Source organism: Sinocyclocheilus grahami, unplaced genomic scaffold (genome assembly GCF_001515645.1).
Source record: "Sinocyclocheilus grahami isolate Dianchi unplaced genomic scaffold, SAMN03320097.WGS_v1.1 scaffold178.1, whole genome shotgun sequence".
NCBI classification, from domain to species: domain Eukaryota; kingdom Metazoa; phylum Chordata; class Actinopteri; order Cypriniformes; family Cyprinidae; genus Sinocyclocheilus; species Sinocyclocheilus grahami.
In genome coordinates this window covers 2,493,666-2,510,554 of record NW_015505357.1, presented here as the reverse complement: position 1 = coordinate 2,510,554, position 16,889 = coordinate 2,493,666, and the positions used below count along the sequence as shown (strand labels likewise).

The following is a 16,889-nucleotide window of genomic DNA, read 5'->3' as shown; positions in this document are numbered from 1 at the left end:
AATTTTTTTGTAACCTTGGTCAGATCTGTGCCTTGCCACAATTCTTTCTCTGAGCTCTTCAGGCAGTTCCTTTTGACCTCATGATTCTCATTTGCTCTGCCATGCACTGTGAGCTGTAAGGTCTTATATAGCCAGGTGTGTGGCTTTCCTAATCAAGTCCAGTCAGTATAATCAAACACAGCTGGACTCAAATGAAGGTGTAGAACCATCTCAAGGATGATCAGAAGAAATGGACAGCACCTGAGTTAAATATATGAGTGTCACAGCAAAGGGTCTGAATACTTAGGACCATGTGATATTTCAGTTTTTCTTTTTTAATAAATCTGCAAAAATGTCAACAATTCTGTGTTTTTCTGTCAATACTGTGTGCTGTGTGTACATTAATGAGGAAAAAAAATTAACTTAAATGATTTTAGCAAATGGCTGCAATATAACAAAGAGTGAAAAATTTAAGGGGGTCTGAATACTTTCCGTACCCACTGTATATATAATATATTATATATAAATTGTCAGAATTTTTTAATATCTTGAGAAAATACAATAAAATAAATGAGTGCTATTTAACAAAAATAAATAAATTACGAAGGCAACATTAATTAAAAATGTTGCATCTTTCACTTAAAAGAATAACTTAATTTGTGCAAATATGTTGTTTCATTTATATACACTTAAAGTTGTTAATGAAATATTTTTTAATTAAAATGAATACAAAAATAAATGTTTTGTTTTGTTTTATTTATATATGAAAATTGTATTAATTTTAAAGTTCAAATAAATAAATAAATAAATAACGTATTATTTATAAACCACTATTGCCCTTGAAGATGTCCACATAACCTTTTTGTTATATTTAGCTAACTTCTAGGACAGCAATTTTCTCCCTAAAGTATAAGGTTAAAAAAACACACAGAGATACACAAACATACACTTATGCAAGCCTGAACACATGAAAATGCACATGTACACACACACACACCATGAGTGATGGTGCACCGTAAGGATTTTTTTGCCTGTGTAAGTGTGTGTGTTTATTTTGTGCATATGTATGTGCCTGCGTATGTGTGTGCTGTGAGGGAGAATATTCCGGATATCGACTGCTAATTGCTCGCTGTGAGAGGGTGAGCAAGTGTGTTTACCACCTGACAGGGTGTAATGTAGCACATTGATCAGCTGAACACCTGCAAATGCACACACACACACACACACACACACACTCTCTCTAGCGAGGTGACCGTCGACTTCACACACACTTTTCAGCAGCTATTATTGGAAGCTCTTCCCCAGAGGTTTGTGATCCTGCAGATTTGCTACTGAGAGACTCTAACCTCAACACACAGTGTGTGTTTGTGTGTGTACCTCTGAGGCGTTGACGCGTCCCTCCTGGAAAGAGCAGCTGGAGGGGTCGTGGGTGCAGAGGTTTCTGTACTTGCACCAGTGGCAGCGGAAGGAACTGGTCACACAGGAAAGACACCTAAACAGATGGAAAGAGTGCACACACGAGAGAGAGATAGAATAAAGTATTACTACCACTCACATGAAGTCCCTGATTTATGATCCAAAGCCCTTTTTTGAGGGTACTGTGAAAGTAGTCAGCATAAAACGTAGCTCTGGGTTTTAGATTAGCAATGGGGAGCAGGTTGTGCCTTTGAGACCAGCACTGCTGTGTCCTTGACCTTTGCGGCTTAATGCTGAATAAATTAAAAGTGTCCTGCGGAAATTTGCATGTGCCGTTGGATAGCACTGTGCCACTGAAACTCTCATACAGATGTACTGCGGCTCTGCAAAGGTTAGAACTCAGACGTACAATTATCACTCTAGAACTGAGACATACAGACTTTAATAAGACATAGTCATGCCGTGACATATGATTTGCATTAGGTCTATATTGTCTGCGAGTGAGACAGTGGACTGCCTGAATGAATATGGAATGATCTTGGTAATCTAATTCTAATTGCAATAATTGTGATGCTAAGTATTATAACAGTTAACAAAAGTAATTGTGTTTTATAGTCCTTCTAAAAAGAAAAGTCTAGTCTATAGGTCAAATGGACATTTAGCAGAGAGTCATTTAGAGCAGTACTAAAAGTCCAGTGCTGCTAAACAAAAAAAAACTAGTTTTGCCTTTTATGATATCAATAACTTGTGTTAACTGTAGCCCAAAACGGTACAGAAAACGGTAAAGTAATTGTGTTTTATAGTCCTTCTAAAAAGAAAAGTCTAGTCTATAGGTCAAATGGACATTTAGCAGAGAGTCATTTAGAGCAGTACTAAAAGTCCAGTGCTGCTAAACAAAAAAAAAACTAGTTTTGCCTTTTATGATATCAATAACTTGTGTTAACTGTAGCCCAAAACGGTACAGAAAACGGTTAAATAAAAAATAAGGTTACACTTTATTTTAAGGTGTCTTTGTTACAGTGTAATTATACATTTGTGAGAGGGTGAACAAGTGTGTTTACCACCTGACAGGGTGTAATGTAGCACATTGATCAGCTGAACACCTGCAAATGCACACACACTCACACACACACGCATGCTCTCTAGCGAGGCGACCGTCGACTTCACACACTTTTTCAGCAGCTATTATTGGAAGCTCTTCCCCAGAGGTTTGTGATCCTGCAGATTTGCTACTGAGAGACTCTAACCTCAACACACAGTGTGTGTTTGTGTGTGTACCTCTGAGGCGTTGACGCGTCCCTCCTGGAAAGAGCAGCTGGAGGGGTCGTGGGTGCAGAGGTTTCTGTACTTGCACCAGTGGCAGCGGAAGGAACTGGTCACACAGGAAAGACACCTAAACAGATGGAAAGAGTGCACACACGAGAGAGAGATAGAATAAAGTATTACTACCACTCACATGAAGTCCCTGATTTATGATCCAAAGCCCTTTTTTGAGGGTACTGTGAAAGTAGTCAGCATAAAACGTAGCTCTGGGTTTTAGATTAGCAATGGGGAGCAGGTTGTGCCTTTGAGACCAGCACTGCTGTGTCCTTGACCTTTGCGGCTTAATGCTGAATAAATTAAAAGTGTCCTGCGGAAATTTGCATGTGCCGTTGGATAGCACTGTGCCACTGAAACTCTCATACAGATGTACTGCGGCTCTGCAAAGGTTAGAACTCAGACGTACAATTATCACTCTAGAACTGAGACATACAGACTTTAATAAGACATAGTCATGCCGTGACATATGATTTGCATTAGGTCTATATTGTCTGCGAGTGAGACAGTGGACTGCCTGAATGAATATGGAATGATCTTGGTAATCTAATTCTAATTGCAATAATTGTGATGCTAAGTATTATAACAGTTAACAAAAGTAATTGTGTTTTATAGTCCTTCTAAAAAGAAAAGTCTAGTCTATAGGTCAAATGGACATTTAGCAGAGAGTCATTTAGAGCAGTACTAAAAGTCCAGTGCTGCTAAACAAAAAAAAACTAGTTTTGCCTTTTATGATATCAATAACTTGTGTTAACTGTAGCCCAAAACGGTACAGAAAACGGTTAAATAAAAAATAAGGTTACACTTTATTTTAAGGTGTCTTTGTTACAGTGTAATTATACATTTAAGTACTGATCGATATTAATCAACTACATGCAATTACTATATGGTTAGGGTTAGGATTAGGGTTTGGTTTAGAGTTACTTGCATGTAATTATGCATAATTTATTGTTATTATAATAGTAAGTACATGTGAAATGTAACAAGGACACCTTAAAATAAAGTGTTACCAAAAATAAAATAAATTTATATAAATAATAAAATTAAATTAAAATATATATTTACAGAAAAGTATAATATTATATATTAATTGTAATATTTATATCCTGCAAGTATAATGCTATATTTACATTATTCTGAATATTGGAAAATGTTGAATATCTGAGACAACTGTTGAAGATTAATATACAGTATACATATCTCCTATAAAAGTGTGCACCAAAAACTCTTGTTTTTGTATTATGCCCAATACAGAACAAATTACTCTGATTTCAACATCTGAATAATGACAAAAAGCCAAGACAGTAAAATACTCTAAAATGTTTTTTCACACCAAAACTGCTTAAACTGGTTCAGAACAATCAAATTAATTTTTAATTAAACATGGATCATTACGTGGTATTTCAAACTCATGTGAAGGCGTTAACAGTCAACTTAAGGGAAAATGGCAATTATTTAATTTACCGATTACAGACAAGTGTTTGAATGCACAGCTGTTTTTTTTTTTTGGTTGTTATTCAGCGATTCACGGTGCGTTAATTGCGAGCGCCATCTCACGGGAGCAACATGAGGTTAAGTGTTTCATTTAAGGCCAAAATTGAGATAAACCAGGGTTGTGATCCCTGTATCGCTTCACTTCCTGTGCGCCATTTCTATTTAGCTGTATAATCAGTATTCCAATATGCAGCGGGCAAATTATGAGAGAATACGGCCATACATTACGAGCATGTGTGTTTGCATGTATCTGTGTGCGTGCCTGCAGCACTTTGGCATCCAAGAGTTTGTGTTTTCTGCTTGATGGCTAAATTACGCAGGATTTATGCTAAAATATTCATCAGACCCGGCTTGCCATTGGGCCACTGGGTTCAGATGGGCCAACCCGATTGGACGGGCGAGATTTGTATATAAATCACATGATATACCACGGTGTACTTAATCACTATATTGAGAACTCAAGATAAATTAGAGCATTTTACAACATTTAAAGTGAAAGGGAGTGTGGGAGGAAAACCGTGCCAAAAACTGAGCCAGGTTGAACACACAAAGAGGGACCATTCTGACTCAGACTACCCATAATCCCCTGTGGCACTGGCACAGAGGGCCAACGGAGCTCGGTGTGAGCTCTTTCACACGCGAGGGGTGCGTGTTCGGAGGGATTGGATACAGAGAGTTTGTTTGATTAGTTCCAGATCTGTCAGATGCTCGGGTGACACGGCCGTGAGAGAGCGAGGAAGCGATGGGAACGGGGAGGGGGCGAGTCTTTCGGCGCCAGCCAATCAGCTCCCTCGGAAGCTACCTCTTCCTGAGCCTTTTAGAAAGCTTCCAGCTACTGGAGGGCTCTGTGATCTCCTGCATCGAGCAGCATCTGTTCTCCGCAGAAGGCACACTTATGAGATGTGGTTACGAACGCACACGAGAGGCTACGAATATATACGCTAAAACACACATAAACACACACACGAGGGGAGTTTGGAGGCGCGGTGTGAACAAAGACACAAAGCTTGCTCAGACACAAGCGGTTGTTTATCAGCGGGCCTCCTGGAGAGTCGAGATGCAGTCGAACTCGCGCCTCTCTGATCAGCCATCACAGCAGATGAAGTGGAATTGAACTGTGACAGACAGCGATGCCTTCCAGCCGGAGCGCCAAACCCACAGCACACTTAGATTCAGCAATTCAGACATCTCAGCCTCGACACTTGAGAAATGTCAAGCAATCAGCCGGCATTTGCCATAATGGATGCTTTTTATAGCCACGAGGCCCTCGCCAGCCACGGAAAAGTGTAGCCTGGGAGGGACGTGACACTGGCGTCCTGCAAAAAACGATTTGGAGAGTTCAAACTTCCTGCGAGAATCTGGTGCGCTGCCAGACGCAGCCTTGATAAACTCTTTGAATATTATCAAACGCCTGTGGGCCCGAAACATTCAGTTTTTCCGTGTTGCGTAACACTTTTGAAACATTCACAGCGTGCGGAGTGAGCTGGCTGAGTGCTGTGACACAACGCTGACACTCTACGACACAGGAAGTGAGAGAAATATCAGCAGGGTTGCGTATGTGGGATGAATAGCCTACATCATAAAGACAAATATCACAGCAAGGCGCCCTTGGGTAGATGGTATGACACATCATATATCTCATGATGTATCAGAAAAAGAATTCCGATTGAGTCGTAGCGCTGAACAACATTCGCCAAACGAGTTATGCAATCATAAACAACAAGTGTCAAACAATTTAACCAAAGACTATTTATTTTCTAAAGTCACATTCCTGGACTTTTTGTGACAGATTCTCTAGTGAATGCTATTCCAAGAAAATAAAAGTTTATCCTGAAAATCTTTAATAAAAATTTATATTAAACTTATTATAATTTTGAATAAAACAACTTGCTCTAGCTCTGAAAAAACATTCCCTTTCTGCTGGTGTTACAGAGTGTATGGTCTATTAGACAACGCTAACTAGGAGCCAAATAGCTATTTAAGCACAGTTTTAGCAAACTTGCATTTAGTGTTTTGTTTAAATGCAAATGCAACATTTTTCCTATAATTCCTTAAGTTTTCACTTCATTTAAAATAAGAGCTATACTACCATTCAAATGTTTGGGAAAGAAAATGAAATCCAGGACGCACTAACTTAATATAAATTGGCATTAGACACATTTACAATGTTACAAAATATTTTCTATTCTATTGAACTTTGTACTCATCAAAGGATTGTGAAAATAAAATCTATCATGGTTTTTACTGTATTTTGATCAAATAAATGCTGCTGTAGTAGTGAGCATAAGATTTCTTCTAAAAACATAAAAACTAAAATCTTCCCAACCCCAAACTTTTGAACAGTAGTGTATCAAAAAGAGCAATAAAATTAGAACCATAAAATCATAAAATGACAAGAAATGTCCTAGGACTCTGAAATCTGAGCTTTATCAGAGACATGCGAGATTCCTGATGTATTTTCTCAAAAGAAAAACCTGTAAAGATGGACATTTGAGCCTTTTTTGCTCAATTAAACCCATCAAGGGAAGAAAAATTAACAAATTCTCACATGCAATTTTTCTTAGCTCTGGAAATGAGTTAAATGAAGTGTGTGTATACTCACAGCTGGTGCACACTGCAGTTGTAGAACTTCACCTCTGTGCTAATTAGCATCTGACCCGTTTCCTTCGAGTTCAGTCTGAGCTCGACACCCGACCAGTCTGAAAAAGAGAGCAAGAGAGTAAGAGATGAGAAAATTTCTGTCACATCGCATTCTGTCGTGTTTGGTTTGCCACCCTTTTTTCAGCTTGCTTCATGCTCAAGCTGTCTTCTGATTAATACTTGGCATTCCTCGCATCGTATTCTCACAGTCAAGCAGAGCCTCGAGCAGCTCTGCAGTGCATGGCATCCAAACCAATATGAGCATATTTGCCTTTTTTTTTTTTTTTGTGGAGACATGCTATTGTCACACAGAACACAGCTGAGCCCTGCTGTTAATGTGAAACAGGGCCGCGGGCGGCAGCGTCGATGTAATGGCGGAGGAGCGGCTGGCAGCGCCGCAGAACACCAGCCAGGCCAATCCCGTTTGGCAGGGTGGCTGCGTGGAGAATGCCGATCGGCGTTCAGACCAAACACTTGCGCTCGATAAGCGGCCAGCTCTTCATACTCAAATAAGCACGAGCTCCATCCCAAACAGGCAGCGATTCAGCTAGCATACAGTGTGTGGGAGTCAGCCGTGACCCGAAAGCACCACTTCCTCTCCTCTTCCCTCCTTCGCACCTGTTTCCGCGCCTTGTAACAGGGATGAACGGACTGAAGGGTAAAAGTTGGCTTTTTAAACATGTTTTTGGCACATATGCCAAGGACAATAACTGGCATGCAATTCCCAAATGCCAAACCGTCTCATGCCTTGCAGCTATTGGAAATAAACTAGGAATAGAATTGGTCACACCCACCACTCAATGAGTGGGTATTTCCACACATGATCGATGCTCATATCTTCCTATCGAGCCCGATTCAGTCAAGAGAGACGTGGCAAATATGAGGCACCGGGGGATTAGATGACATTTACCTGAGGGAGGCCACTGATTGGATAACGCTCCCCCCAACAAGAGCAAGGGGGTTGTGGGTAAACAGAGCTGTCATTTACTGTGAGCTGGGAGAGGATTATTGTGATTCAGACAATCACAACCAACTTCTGCTGCATATGCGGCCATCTGCTTCCCAACAGAGGTTAGACGGAAAGCACATGTAGGAATTTGCCCGCAGACGAATGTTAGCTTTTTAAAAAATCTGTGTAATCTTGCTGTATAAGCGTCGCCAACAAAGTGAATACTTAAATGATACCTCTGTAGTCACATATACAGTTACACCATGCGGTTTTTCACGGAACTGGATCCTCTACTTTTGGTAACTGATCCCCGATTAAATTCATGACCACAGATGACTCTAAACCCGATTGTTGATCAGCGTTCAGGAAGAACTGCCTCCCTGGAGCTATTATGGGTAGGGAGAGGGCAGAGGGTTTGTCACCTGTAATGGGCGTAAGTGTGTCTGAGAGCACGCCTGTAGCCCTGGGGCCGACCCGGGGTCGGTGTAGGCTCATTAGAGCCGTGGTTGTACGTGGCCGGTGGGATCGATGGTGCGGCTCGAGTGTGAGAGCATGAATGAAGCCCTCATTAGGAAGCGAGGCTGCTGGGTACGCTAGGGAGGGTCTATTAATAGAGCATCTATACAAGAGAATAGAGATCACCTCCCTGAGGGGAACAGGTAGACGGATGGATAAAGAAAAAACAAAAGAGATGCCAATTGATAGGGAAAGTTGAGTATATGTAGAGCAGGAGATATAAGGAGTAATCTATGGGGGTATAAAATAGTGCAGCAATATGGAGGTTTAGTTTGAATAGTCTAGTTTGAATAAATACCTTGATCTGTGGGGATGATGGGAACATCTTTAGCAGCGGGAGAAGTGCAGAGAATCTGATTCCCATCCACTCTGCCCTCAACCTCCGTCAGGTTCCCAAAGGAGCATGTGATTCCAGCGGAAAGATCCGGAACATCTGTCACTTTCACCAGCAGCTAGATGAAGGAAAGAGATCAGATTAGAGCAGGAGTTTTCAAAACAAAACAAAACTAAACAAAACTAAAAAAACTAAACAAAACCAAAACAAAACAAAACAAAATAATCAGAATTACTTTATTCTAAGAGCCATAGTTTTGTTTCACTTCAGGTTTCTCTACGGTGGATAGAACAAAATACAGTCTGGGCTTAAAAAATATTTATCTAGATATAAAATACAGACATTAGTTCACATAAACAATATTTTTATTTGGAAAACTCCTAGATGTGCGGTCACAGCAATATTGACAAATTAATTTCATTATTTGTTTTGTATTCATTTATATTATTTTATATTTACATTAGCATTATAGATACTTTAGTAGTTTTATTATTATAAATAATTATAAAAAATATAGTAATATGTACTTTACAATACATTCAATTTTATTAATACATTATTTTAATTAACTGACATTCATATTTTATTTTATTATGTTAATATTATTAGTATATTAAAAGTACTTTATGATTTATAATTATTTTATTGGACTTGTAACAATTATTCTCTATTCATATTAATATTACTTTGTACATTATTTTATGTAAGAATTTATTTTATAAGGTATATATAGAAAAAAAAACATATATAAAAATATAGAGAGTGGGTGAGATGAGTACTCGAACGAAAACCACTGTCTACATGTCTGAACCACGAGTGCCATCAACCAAGCTATGGCTCTGAAAGAAGCTGTTTATTTCTGATCAAATAACCTCAGTTATCTCACATGGGCAAAGTTCATTCTGCAGCACGCACCAGATGGTCTCGCACTGCATAAACTTCAGCCATCATTACAGACTTAACCTTATAAAGACTCCTGCTCAAAGAGGGCATTTAACAATCCATCCGTTCTTCCTCTATCTTTGCATTTCACACGAATGCTCTCGCACATCTTCTCAAAGCACACATGGCCCTCTGAAGTCATTCTCGGGGGGACCGGTGACACACAGGACGGAGCTCACAGGCTATAAATACACACATTTCACATTCAGGCTGGTCTTCTCGCCACTGAAGGAGAGGACAATTATTGCTGTGACATTTGTTAAGATTGCGTGGCTAACTTTTTTGCTTTTACCACATCGTTTTCAATAGTTCTGAGGTTACGTTCGGACCATCTCATTGACTTTTGCCCTCTCTTTTGAAATTTCCAGTGTCTATATGCCATCTAATTACTTCAAAACCACACGGATGCTACTTTCTGCATTCTTTAGGCTTGTGCGCTGAGAGCGATAGCTACAGAATTGCTAATTAGCTGTCTTGTTATTCGTTGTAGATACACTGGCTGTACTCAAACATCGAGACAAGGCATTGTTTTGCTTTAAAGCATTGTCTGACCATAACAACATCGACGAGGCGTGATTGGTGTCTCTATGTTTTGCCTTTGCTCCTTTCATTGCGCTTTTTTTAAAATTTCTCGTCGCGGCTGCCGATGCGCAGGGAGGGCTAATTGTTGCTAGCATTTCTAATAAGGGTAATTTGATTGTTTTTGCTGCTTTTCATGCTCCTCCGGCGCCCGTGCGGATGGGTTTTGTTGTCATGGTGATGGTTTCCCTTCATCGTACGACGCGCCGAACAGCGGTGACCCTGTTGTCATGTTGTCGAGCGCTACGACATGACAGAAACATCTAATTTAGAGCCGGACGCCTCATTATCTTAATCAGGTAGCTGTGGTACAGGGACTCTATCAATTATCTGGACATTCCTAGGGAAGTTTAACCAAGGTGAATACCTTCAAACTCCCTGGTATGCCTGAGATAGTACTTTTTTTGCATGAATAATAAGAAGCATCTTGCAGGGTAAAACTAAAAATAATGTCCAAAACAAGAGTCTTAGCCCTGAATCGATGTCTCTGTCTTCTTGAACGCAACTCCTACTCCGGCCCACATGCTTATTTGGCATCTCACCCACACATATACCTTTCCCAAAGGCCTCTGTTTCCAGGTATCTCGCTCTTCAAGCCCTCCCACACAGCACACACTTTCCAAAACCCAAAACTGTTTATCTAGACATCGCACTGAAAACAAATTCATGCAAATTTTTTCTCGCTTAAAGGAATCCGTGCTCCTGTATTTCAGTCAACATAACCTCGAGGTTGTTAAGGTGTTTGTGTTCTTGTGAGTAAATGGTCTCACCGGTACGCTGGGTTCAGACACGGCGATGCTGTCTGGGTACACCGTGGCTTTCACACACTGGTTCAGTGTGGCGGCAAAACGGTACGGCTCGTTTGCCCGCTCGCAACGATCCCTTTGAGAACATCTAGAAGAGAAAGAGAGTGCATAGAAGTTAGTTGGGAAAATATTGGGACAACCACAAAGATTGATGTTTATTCATTTGGCAGAAACTAAGTAGAAGATAACCCTTCTCTGAGCACATATCAAGTTAATGAATGCTAAACAAACCAATAAACAAAAATAAAATGAATTTATGAGGAATATTCACTAGATAAATCATTCTTTCATCATTTTCTCACCCTCATGTCAAGTAAAAATAACAGTTAAAACACTTTAAACGGGTTGATGCAAAGTGCTGTACAATTACATAACACATACAAAAATATATACAGCATAATAATAACTCCAGAAATGAGGAAAAAGAATATTAAAGTGATAAAAAGGAGCCTGATGCCATACAGTAATACTGAAGCAAAACAGAAACAAATTTAAATCATTATTTGCTGAAAGTCTTCTCTGCCAGAGTTTTCAAATCTCATTCAATTCACAAATGTTGCATTAAAATGTGTCACATTTGATTTCATGAAGACACACCAATGATGTTTGATACCATGAAGTTAAATCTGGCACAACAAATGAGCATAAATGAGATTTCGGAACTATGAAAGAGGGGAATATTTCACATTTTTGCAGTTTGACAGTCCTCATTATGAAAAAGAGAACACTGGACATTCTCCAATATATCTTCTTCTGTGTTCCTTGGAGGAAAGAAAAACGCATGCATTTGGAACGACACGATGGTGAATTAATGATCTGTAATTTCCATAACTTTCTTTTTATGGAAAATGTTTTTATTTTTATTTAAAAGTGTGGGTTGGTAAGGTTTTTCAAATATTTTTACAAGAAGTCTCTCATGCTCACCAAGGCTGCATTTATTTGAGCAAAAATGCAGTGAAAACTACATATTGCGAAATATTATTACAATTTAAAACAACTGTTTTTTAAAATGTAATTTATTCCATGATGCAAAGCTGAATTTTCAGTATCCATTACTAGTCTATAGTATTGAATATGGAAGTGTATCCCTTTGACTTTTAAGTGTGGTTCATTTTCACACAGGCTGCTGTCCTTGGTGCTGAACACTTTCATACCATCACTCTCCCTGAAAGAGCAATCAGACACTTCTAATTCCAGACAACACATGACTAAAGCTGTCATTACTGTCACAAGCCAACAATGTTCATACCTTATACATGTATAATTCCAGATTACGTCCCTCTTATTCCTCTTAAAGTATTTTTTACGTAGCAGAAAGCACTGATTTACACATAGACTAACAGAAACTACTATGGCTGATCCATCCTACAGTTATAAATCTAACTGTACTTCTGCAAATCTGAGGGTTGTTATTTTTACTTTTCACACCACACTCATTCAGCCTGTCACTTGGTTTTGACTCAGCCTCCCTCTCTTTGCTCCTCTATCTTTGACAAAGAGCGTGCAGGCTTGCAATTTGCCGTGTCTTTTTTTAACATGTCTAATGCTCTGGGGGGGAAGAAATGACACTTAATGTGCTTTCAGATGTCCGGGACGGCTTGTGCATACTTCACTGTCTGAAAATGTGGGTGTGGGTTTGTCTGCGTGAGTGTGTGCATCTCTCCGAGCCGCCAAATCCAGGCACCGGGTTTGATTTTGGAGGAGGAGGTGGGTGTACTCGGGATGCTGCGTTGCCATGGCACCAGGAGACAGCCATTATAATGTGTGTGTACATGTAAGTGTGTGTACTTAGTGGGCAACCTCTTCTCTCTCTTTCATTAAATGAAGAGATTGTGCTCCCAGTACACATCGTTTTGTCTCCAGAGGGGTTTATTCTGCCTCTCGACAACCCTGGTCCTCTAAAGACCTGAATGAAATGCTTAGAGAGCTGTATACACATCAAAGAAAATGCCTGAACGCACAAGCACACACATACAATATGATTCATATTCTCTTAAAGTCAAGGTTTGTTGCACCAAAATGTGTTTTTTAGTTTGACTCCTCTCTGGGCCTTAGAATTAAACAGGTTGTTTTAGCTTTAATATCAGCAACCTTTAATATGCAAATGAGCTGTTGTGACGGACTAAACTCTTTGCATTGACACACTGAAAACCGAAAGCTATTGACATACTGCTGTTAATTATGAATAAGCGTTGATATTTTAAATGTGGTATAGTAATATGTTACAGGTTGTATGTGTGACAAGCTTTAAGATTTATGAATGACCTGCTTTCAGTGTGCGTGTAAGAGAGAGAGAGAGAGCGAGAGACAGAGGAGGGTAATGGTGGTGGTGGGTTAACCTTTGGGTTTTTCTCTACCGTCTGCTTTTAGCCCCATGCACCAGACAGGCAATTACAGTGTCTTTTCTTCTCCTTACACACTCGACACACACTGACGAGAGGAGACAGACGACAGGAAAAGATTTTCCCTTGTTTCTTTCCTGCGTTCTTACCAGCGACCCCAAAACATCCTGCGAGGTGTGTGGCGAGACATCTGATTGAGCAAAGCTCTGAAGGAGGAGAAGACGGGAAGTTTTATAGATGAAGAAATGTCTCTCTTTTAAAATAAAGCTGAGAAGAAAGCTGTGGGAGTGTTGTGAACTCCTCCCCGGGAGGGTTCAGATGAGATGGAGAAGAGAACAGAAGAGTCACGATGAGATGAGTAAAGATGGGACAAGGGGAGAGTAAAGGGAGTGAGAGACAAAAAGAGAGGAGATGAGAGGGGGAGACAAAAATGAGATGTGAAAAACGAAATGAGAGGAGAAAGAGAAGAGACGAGAAGTAAAGGAAGAGGCAAAATGAGACAAGATATAGACAAGGCAAAAAGAAGAGGCGAGTCAAGAGGCAACAGAACAGTAAATGAAAAGAGAAGACATTAGATGAGAAAGAGCCAAAAAATGAGATGAGACGCAAAGACAAAGATAATTGAAAATTGAAAATGAGTGAAGATGAGATGAGAACAAAACAAAAGAGATGAAAAGAGAAGGGTTGTGATGAGAAGACGAAAAAAGAAGTAACGAGAAGTTGAGCTGAAATGAAAAGAGAAGAGTCCAAATGAGATGAGGCAAAGAAAAGGGCTAAAGTTAAATGAGATGAAAAGAGAAAAGATGAGAAGATAAAAAGAGAAGGGTTGAGATGAGATGAAAAGAGAAGGGTTGAGATGAGATAAAAAGAGAAGGGTTGAGATGAGACGAGACAAAAATGAGAGGGGTCGAGATATATGACAAATACAGTCAAGAAGAGACGAGAAGAGGACGCGAGTAAAGATGAACAGAGAAGTGTCGAGAAGAGATGAAAATTGAAAACAAACGTTCAGATGAGATGAGAAGAAAAGAGATGAAAAGAGAAGGGTTGAGATGAGATGAGACTAGAGAAGTAAAGCAAACAAAAGTTCAGATGAGATGAAAAGACTAGTTTTTGTCAAAGACTAGTTGAGTATAGATGAGAGAAGAAGAAAAGAGAAGAGATGAGATGTGAGGAGATGAGAGATGAAAGGAAACGAGAGGAGAGCAGATGGGACAAGGAGAGGAGGTGAGGCGAGACAACTAGAGAGACGAGATGAGACAATACAATAAGAATCCAAAACCCAGCACCAGTGTAAATCGATCTCTCATCTCCATACTGCCCCAGTATTTGTCCAACAGGTGAAATAATTCACTCATAAACATTCCTCCAGATCAATATGTAATTAGGAATTCATTTAGCTGAGCACCAATCTCATATAACATGAACACAGACCAGCACCATCTAAGTTCATTAAACAGACAGAGGAGTAAACGGTGAGGCCATGTAATGAGCAGTGTATGATTGTTATAACAATAATCGCTGTTTGAATGAACGTTTAAGCTTCTATACAGCAATCCTTCTGAACGCGTGCAGATATCAATGACATTTAACTGATGAACTGATGAAGTGACGAGTTGTGTTGTTGATTGCCAAAGAATTTTCATGGACTATGTTGTGACTATACTTTTCAAATGTCAGTCTAAAGAAAAGACACTATCAGGTCACTGCTTTGTGAAATGAGATCATGATCCCTCAGACTGCCACTTTATAAGGTTTTGATAGTAGTAAGAAAAGTAACAACTCAAGATAACAAAAGCCATGATGTTCAGTCATACCCAAGGTTGTTGCCACTTGCCACGCCACCTATCTTTTGAAAAAATATGGCTACATAATTGGAATGGTATACTAGAGTCCTGCATACTATAGTATGTGAAAAAATACTCAATATGCAATGAGTATGCTATATTATTATCACATGATATCACTGTGTTTGATGCATGACTTGATTAAACATGTTTAATAAATAATAAAATAATTAATAAAAATATTAAACAATAAAAAAAATATTATTTATTAAATTAGATGAGTTTAATAAATTAATGAATACATTAAATTGAATTATAATTGATAATTAAAATTTTAAAATGCATGTATTAATACATTTATAAATTAAATTAAACAAATCAAGAAATTATTTAAGAAATGAATGTATACATTAATTATAAATTATATAATAAATTGTTTTTAAGTAAATATAATTTACTCTAGAATTATTTCCATCCAATTAAATAATAAAATTAAAAAATATTTGACACTACATTTTTGAAAACTGTACTAATTTCCATAACCTTTTCAGGCCTGAAAATCGAAATATTATAATTCCTGTTAAAATTGCAGATGATAATTTTTTTTCTGGTTCATTTGTCACAAGGTTTTTATTTAGCACAGTAGCTAGATTTACCAATAATCAGAAGTCACCCGAACTAAATATTCCCTCACAGTTTAGTAGACTTTGACTTGAATTTCTTCACCGATAAAATAGATAGCATCAAAAATACAATAACAAAATCAACAGCATCTTGTAATTCAGCTTTATTCATTGCACCCAAAGAAAAACTGCAGTGCTTTACAACTATAGGACAGGAAGATCTAAATAAACTTATCACTGCATCAAAACCAACAACATGTTTATTAGATCCTGTACCCACTAAATTACTGAAAGAGTTGTTACCTGTAGCAGAAGAACCGCTTCTCAATATTATTAACTTGTCGATATCTCTAGGTCACGTCCCAAAACCATTCAAGCTGGCGGTTATTAAAGCTCTTATTAAGAAACCACAACTAGATCCCAGTGAACAGGCAAATTACAGACCCATTTAAAATCTTCTGTTTAGGTGAAAATGTTGTGTCTGCTCAATTGTGCTTCTTCCTGTATAAAAATTATATCTATAAAGAATTTCAGTCGGGTTTCAGGCCCCACCATAGCACAGAAACTGCACTTGTTAAAATTACAAATTACTTGCTTCATGCGTCAGACCAAGGCTGCATCTCTTTGCTAGTTTTAATTGACCTTAGTGCTGCATTTGACACTATAGATCATGACATAATCATAGATCGATTGCAAAAATATTCAAGGGCAGGGTTCAAGATGGTTTAGATCCTACCTGTCCGATCGCTATCACTTTGTCTATTTAAACGGGGAATCATCTCAATTAAATCCAGTAAAGTATGGAGTGCCACAAGGATCTGTCCTAGGCCCTCTGCTATTTTCAATACACATGTTGCCCCTTGGTAATATTATTAGAAAATACGGGATTAGTTTACATTGTTATGCTGATGATACTCAACTATATATTTCAACAAGACCAGACGAAACTTCTAAATTATCTAAGCTAAGAGTGTGTTAAAAATGTAAAAGGCTGGATGACCAATAATTATCTCCTATTAAATTCAGATAAGACCGAGATATTACTTACTGGACCAAAAACAGTACACAGAATCTCGTAGATTACAATTTGTTTGTTACAAGTTACTTCCTCTACTTCCTCCTGTTCCTCTACAGTCAAAAATTTGGGTGTTATATTAGACAGCAA

At 38.7% G+C, this 16,889-nt stretch overlaps 1 protein-coding gene across 1 annotated transcript in view; it reads right to left on the bottom strand.

The window, feature by feature from the left end:
- plxna2 (plexin A2) overlaps positions 1-16,889 on the bottom strand; it is a 223,271-nt gene that overhangs the window by 79,144 nt on the left and 127,238 nt on the right. The window contains exons 7-10 of the mRNA XM_016283942.1: positions 10,937-11,060; positions 8,610-8,763; positions 6,809-6,905; positions 2,674-2,788 (exon numbers count right to left, since the gene is read on the bottom strand). Of these exons, the coding sequence (XP_016139428.1) occupies positions 2,674-2,788; positions 6,809-6,905; positions 8,610-8,763; positions 10,937-11,060 (490 nt within the window). The remainder of the gene's footprint in view (positions 1-2,673; positions 2,789-6,808; positions 6,906-8,609; positions 8,764-10,936; positions 11,061-16,889) is intronic.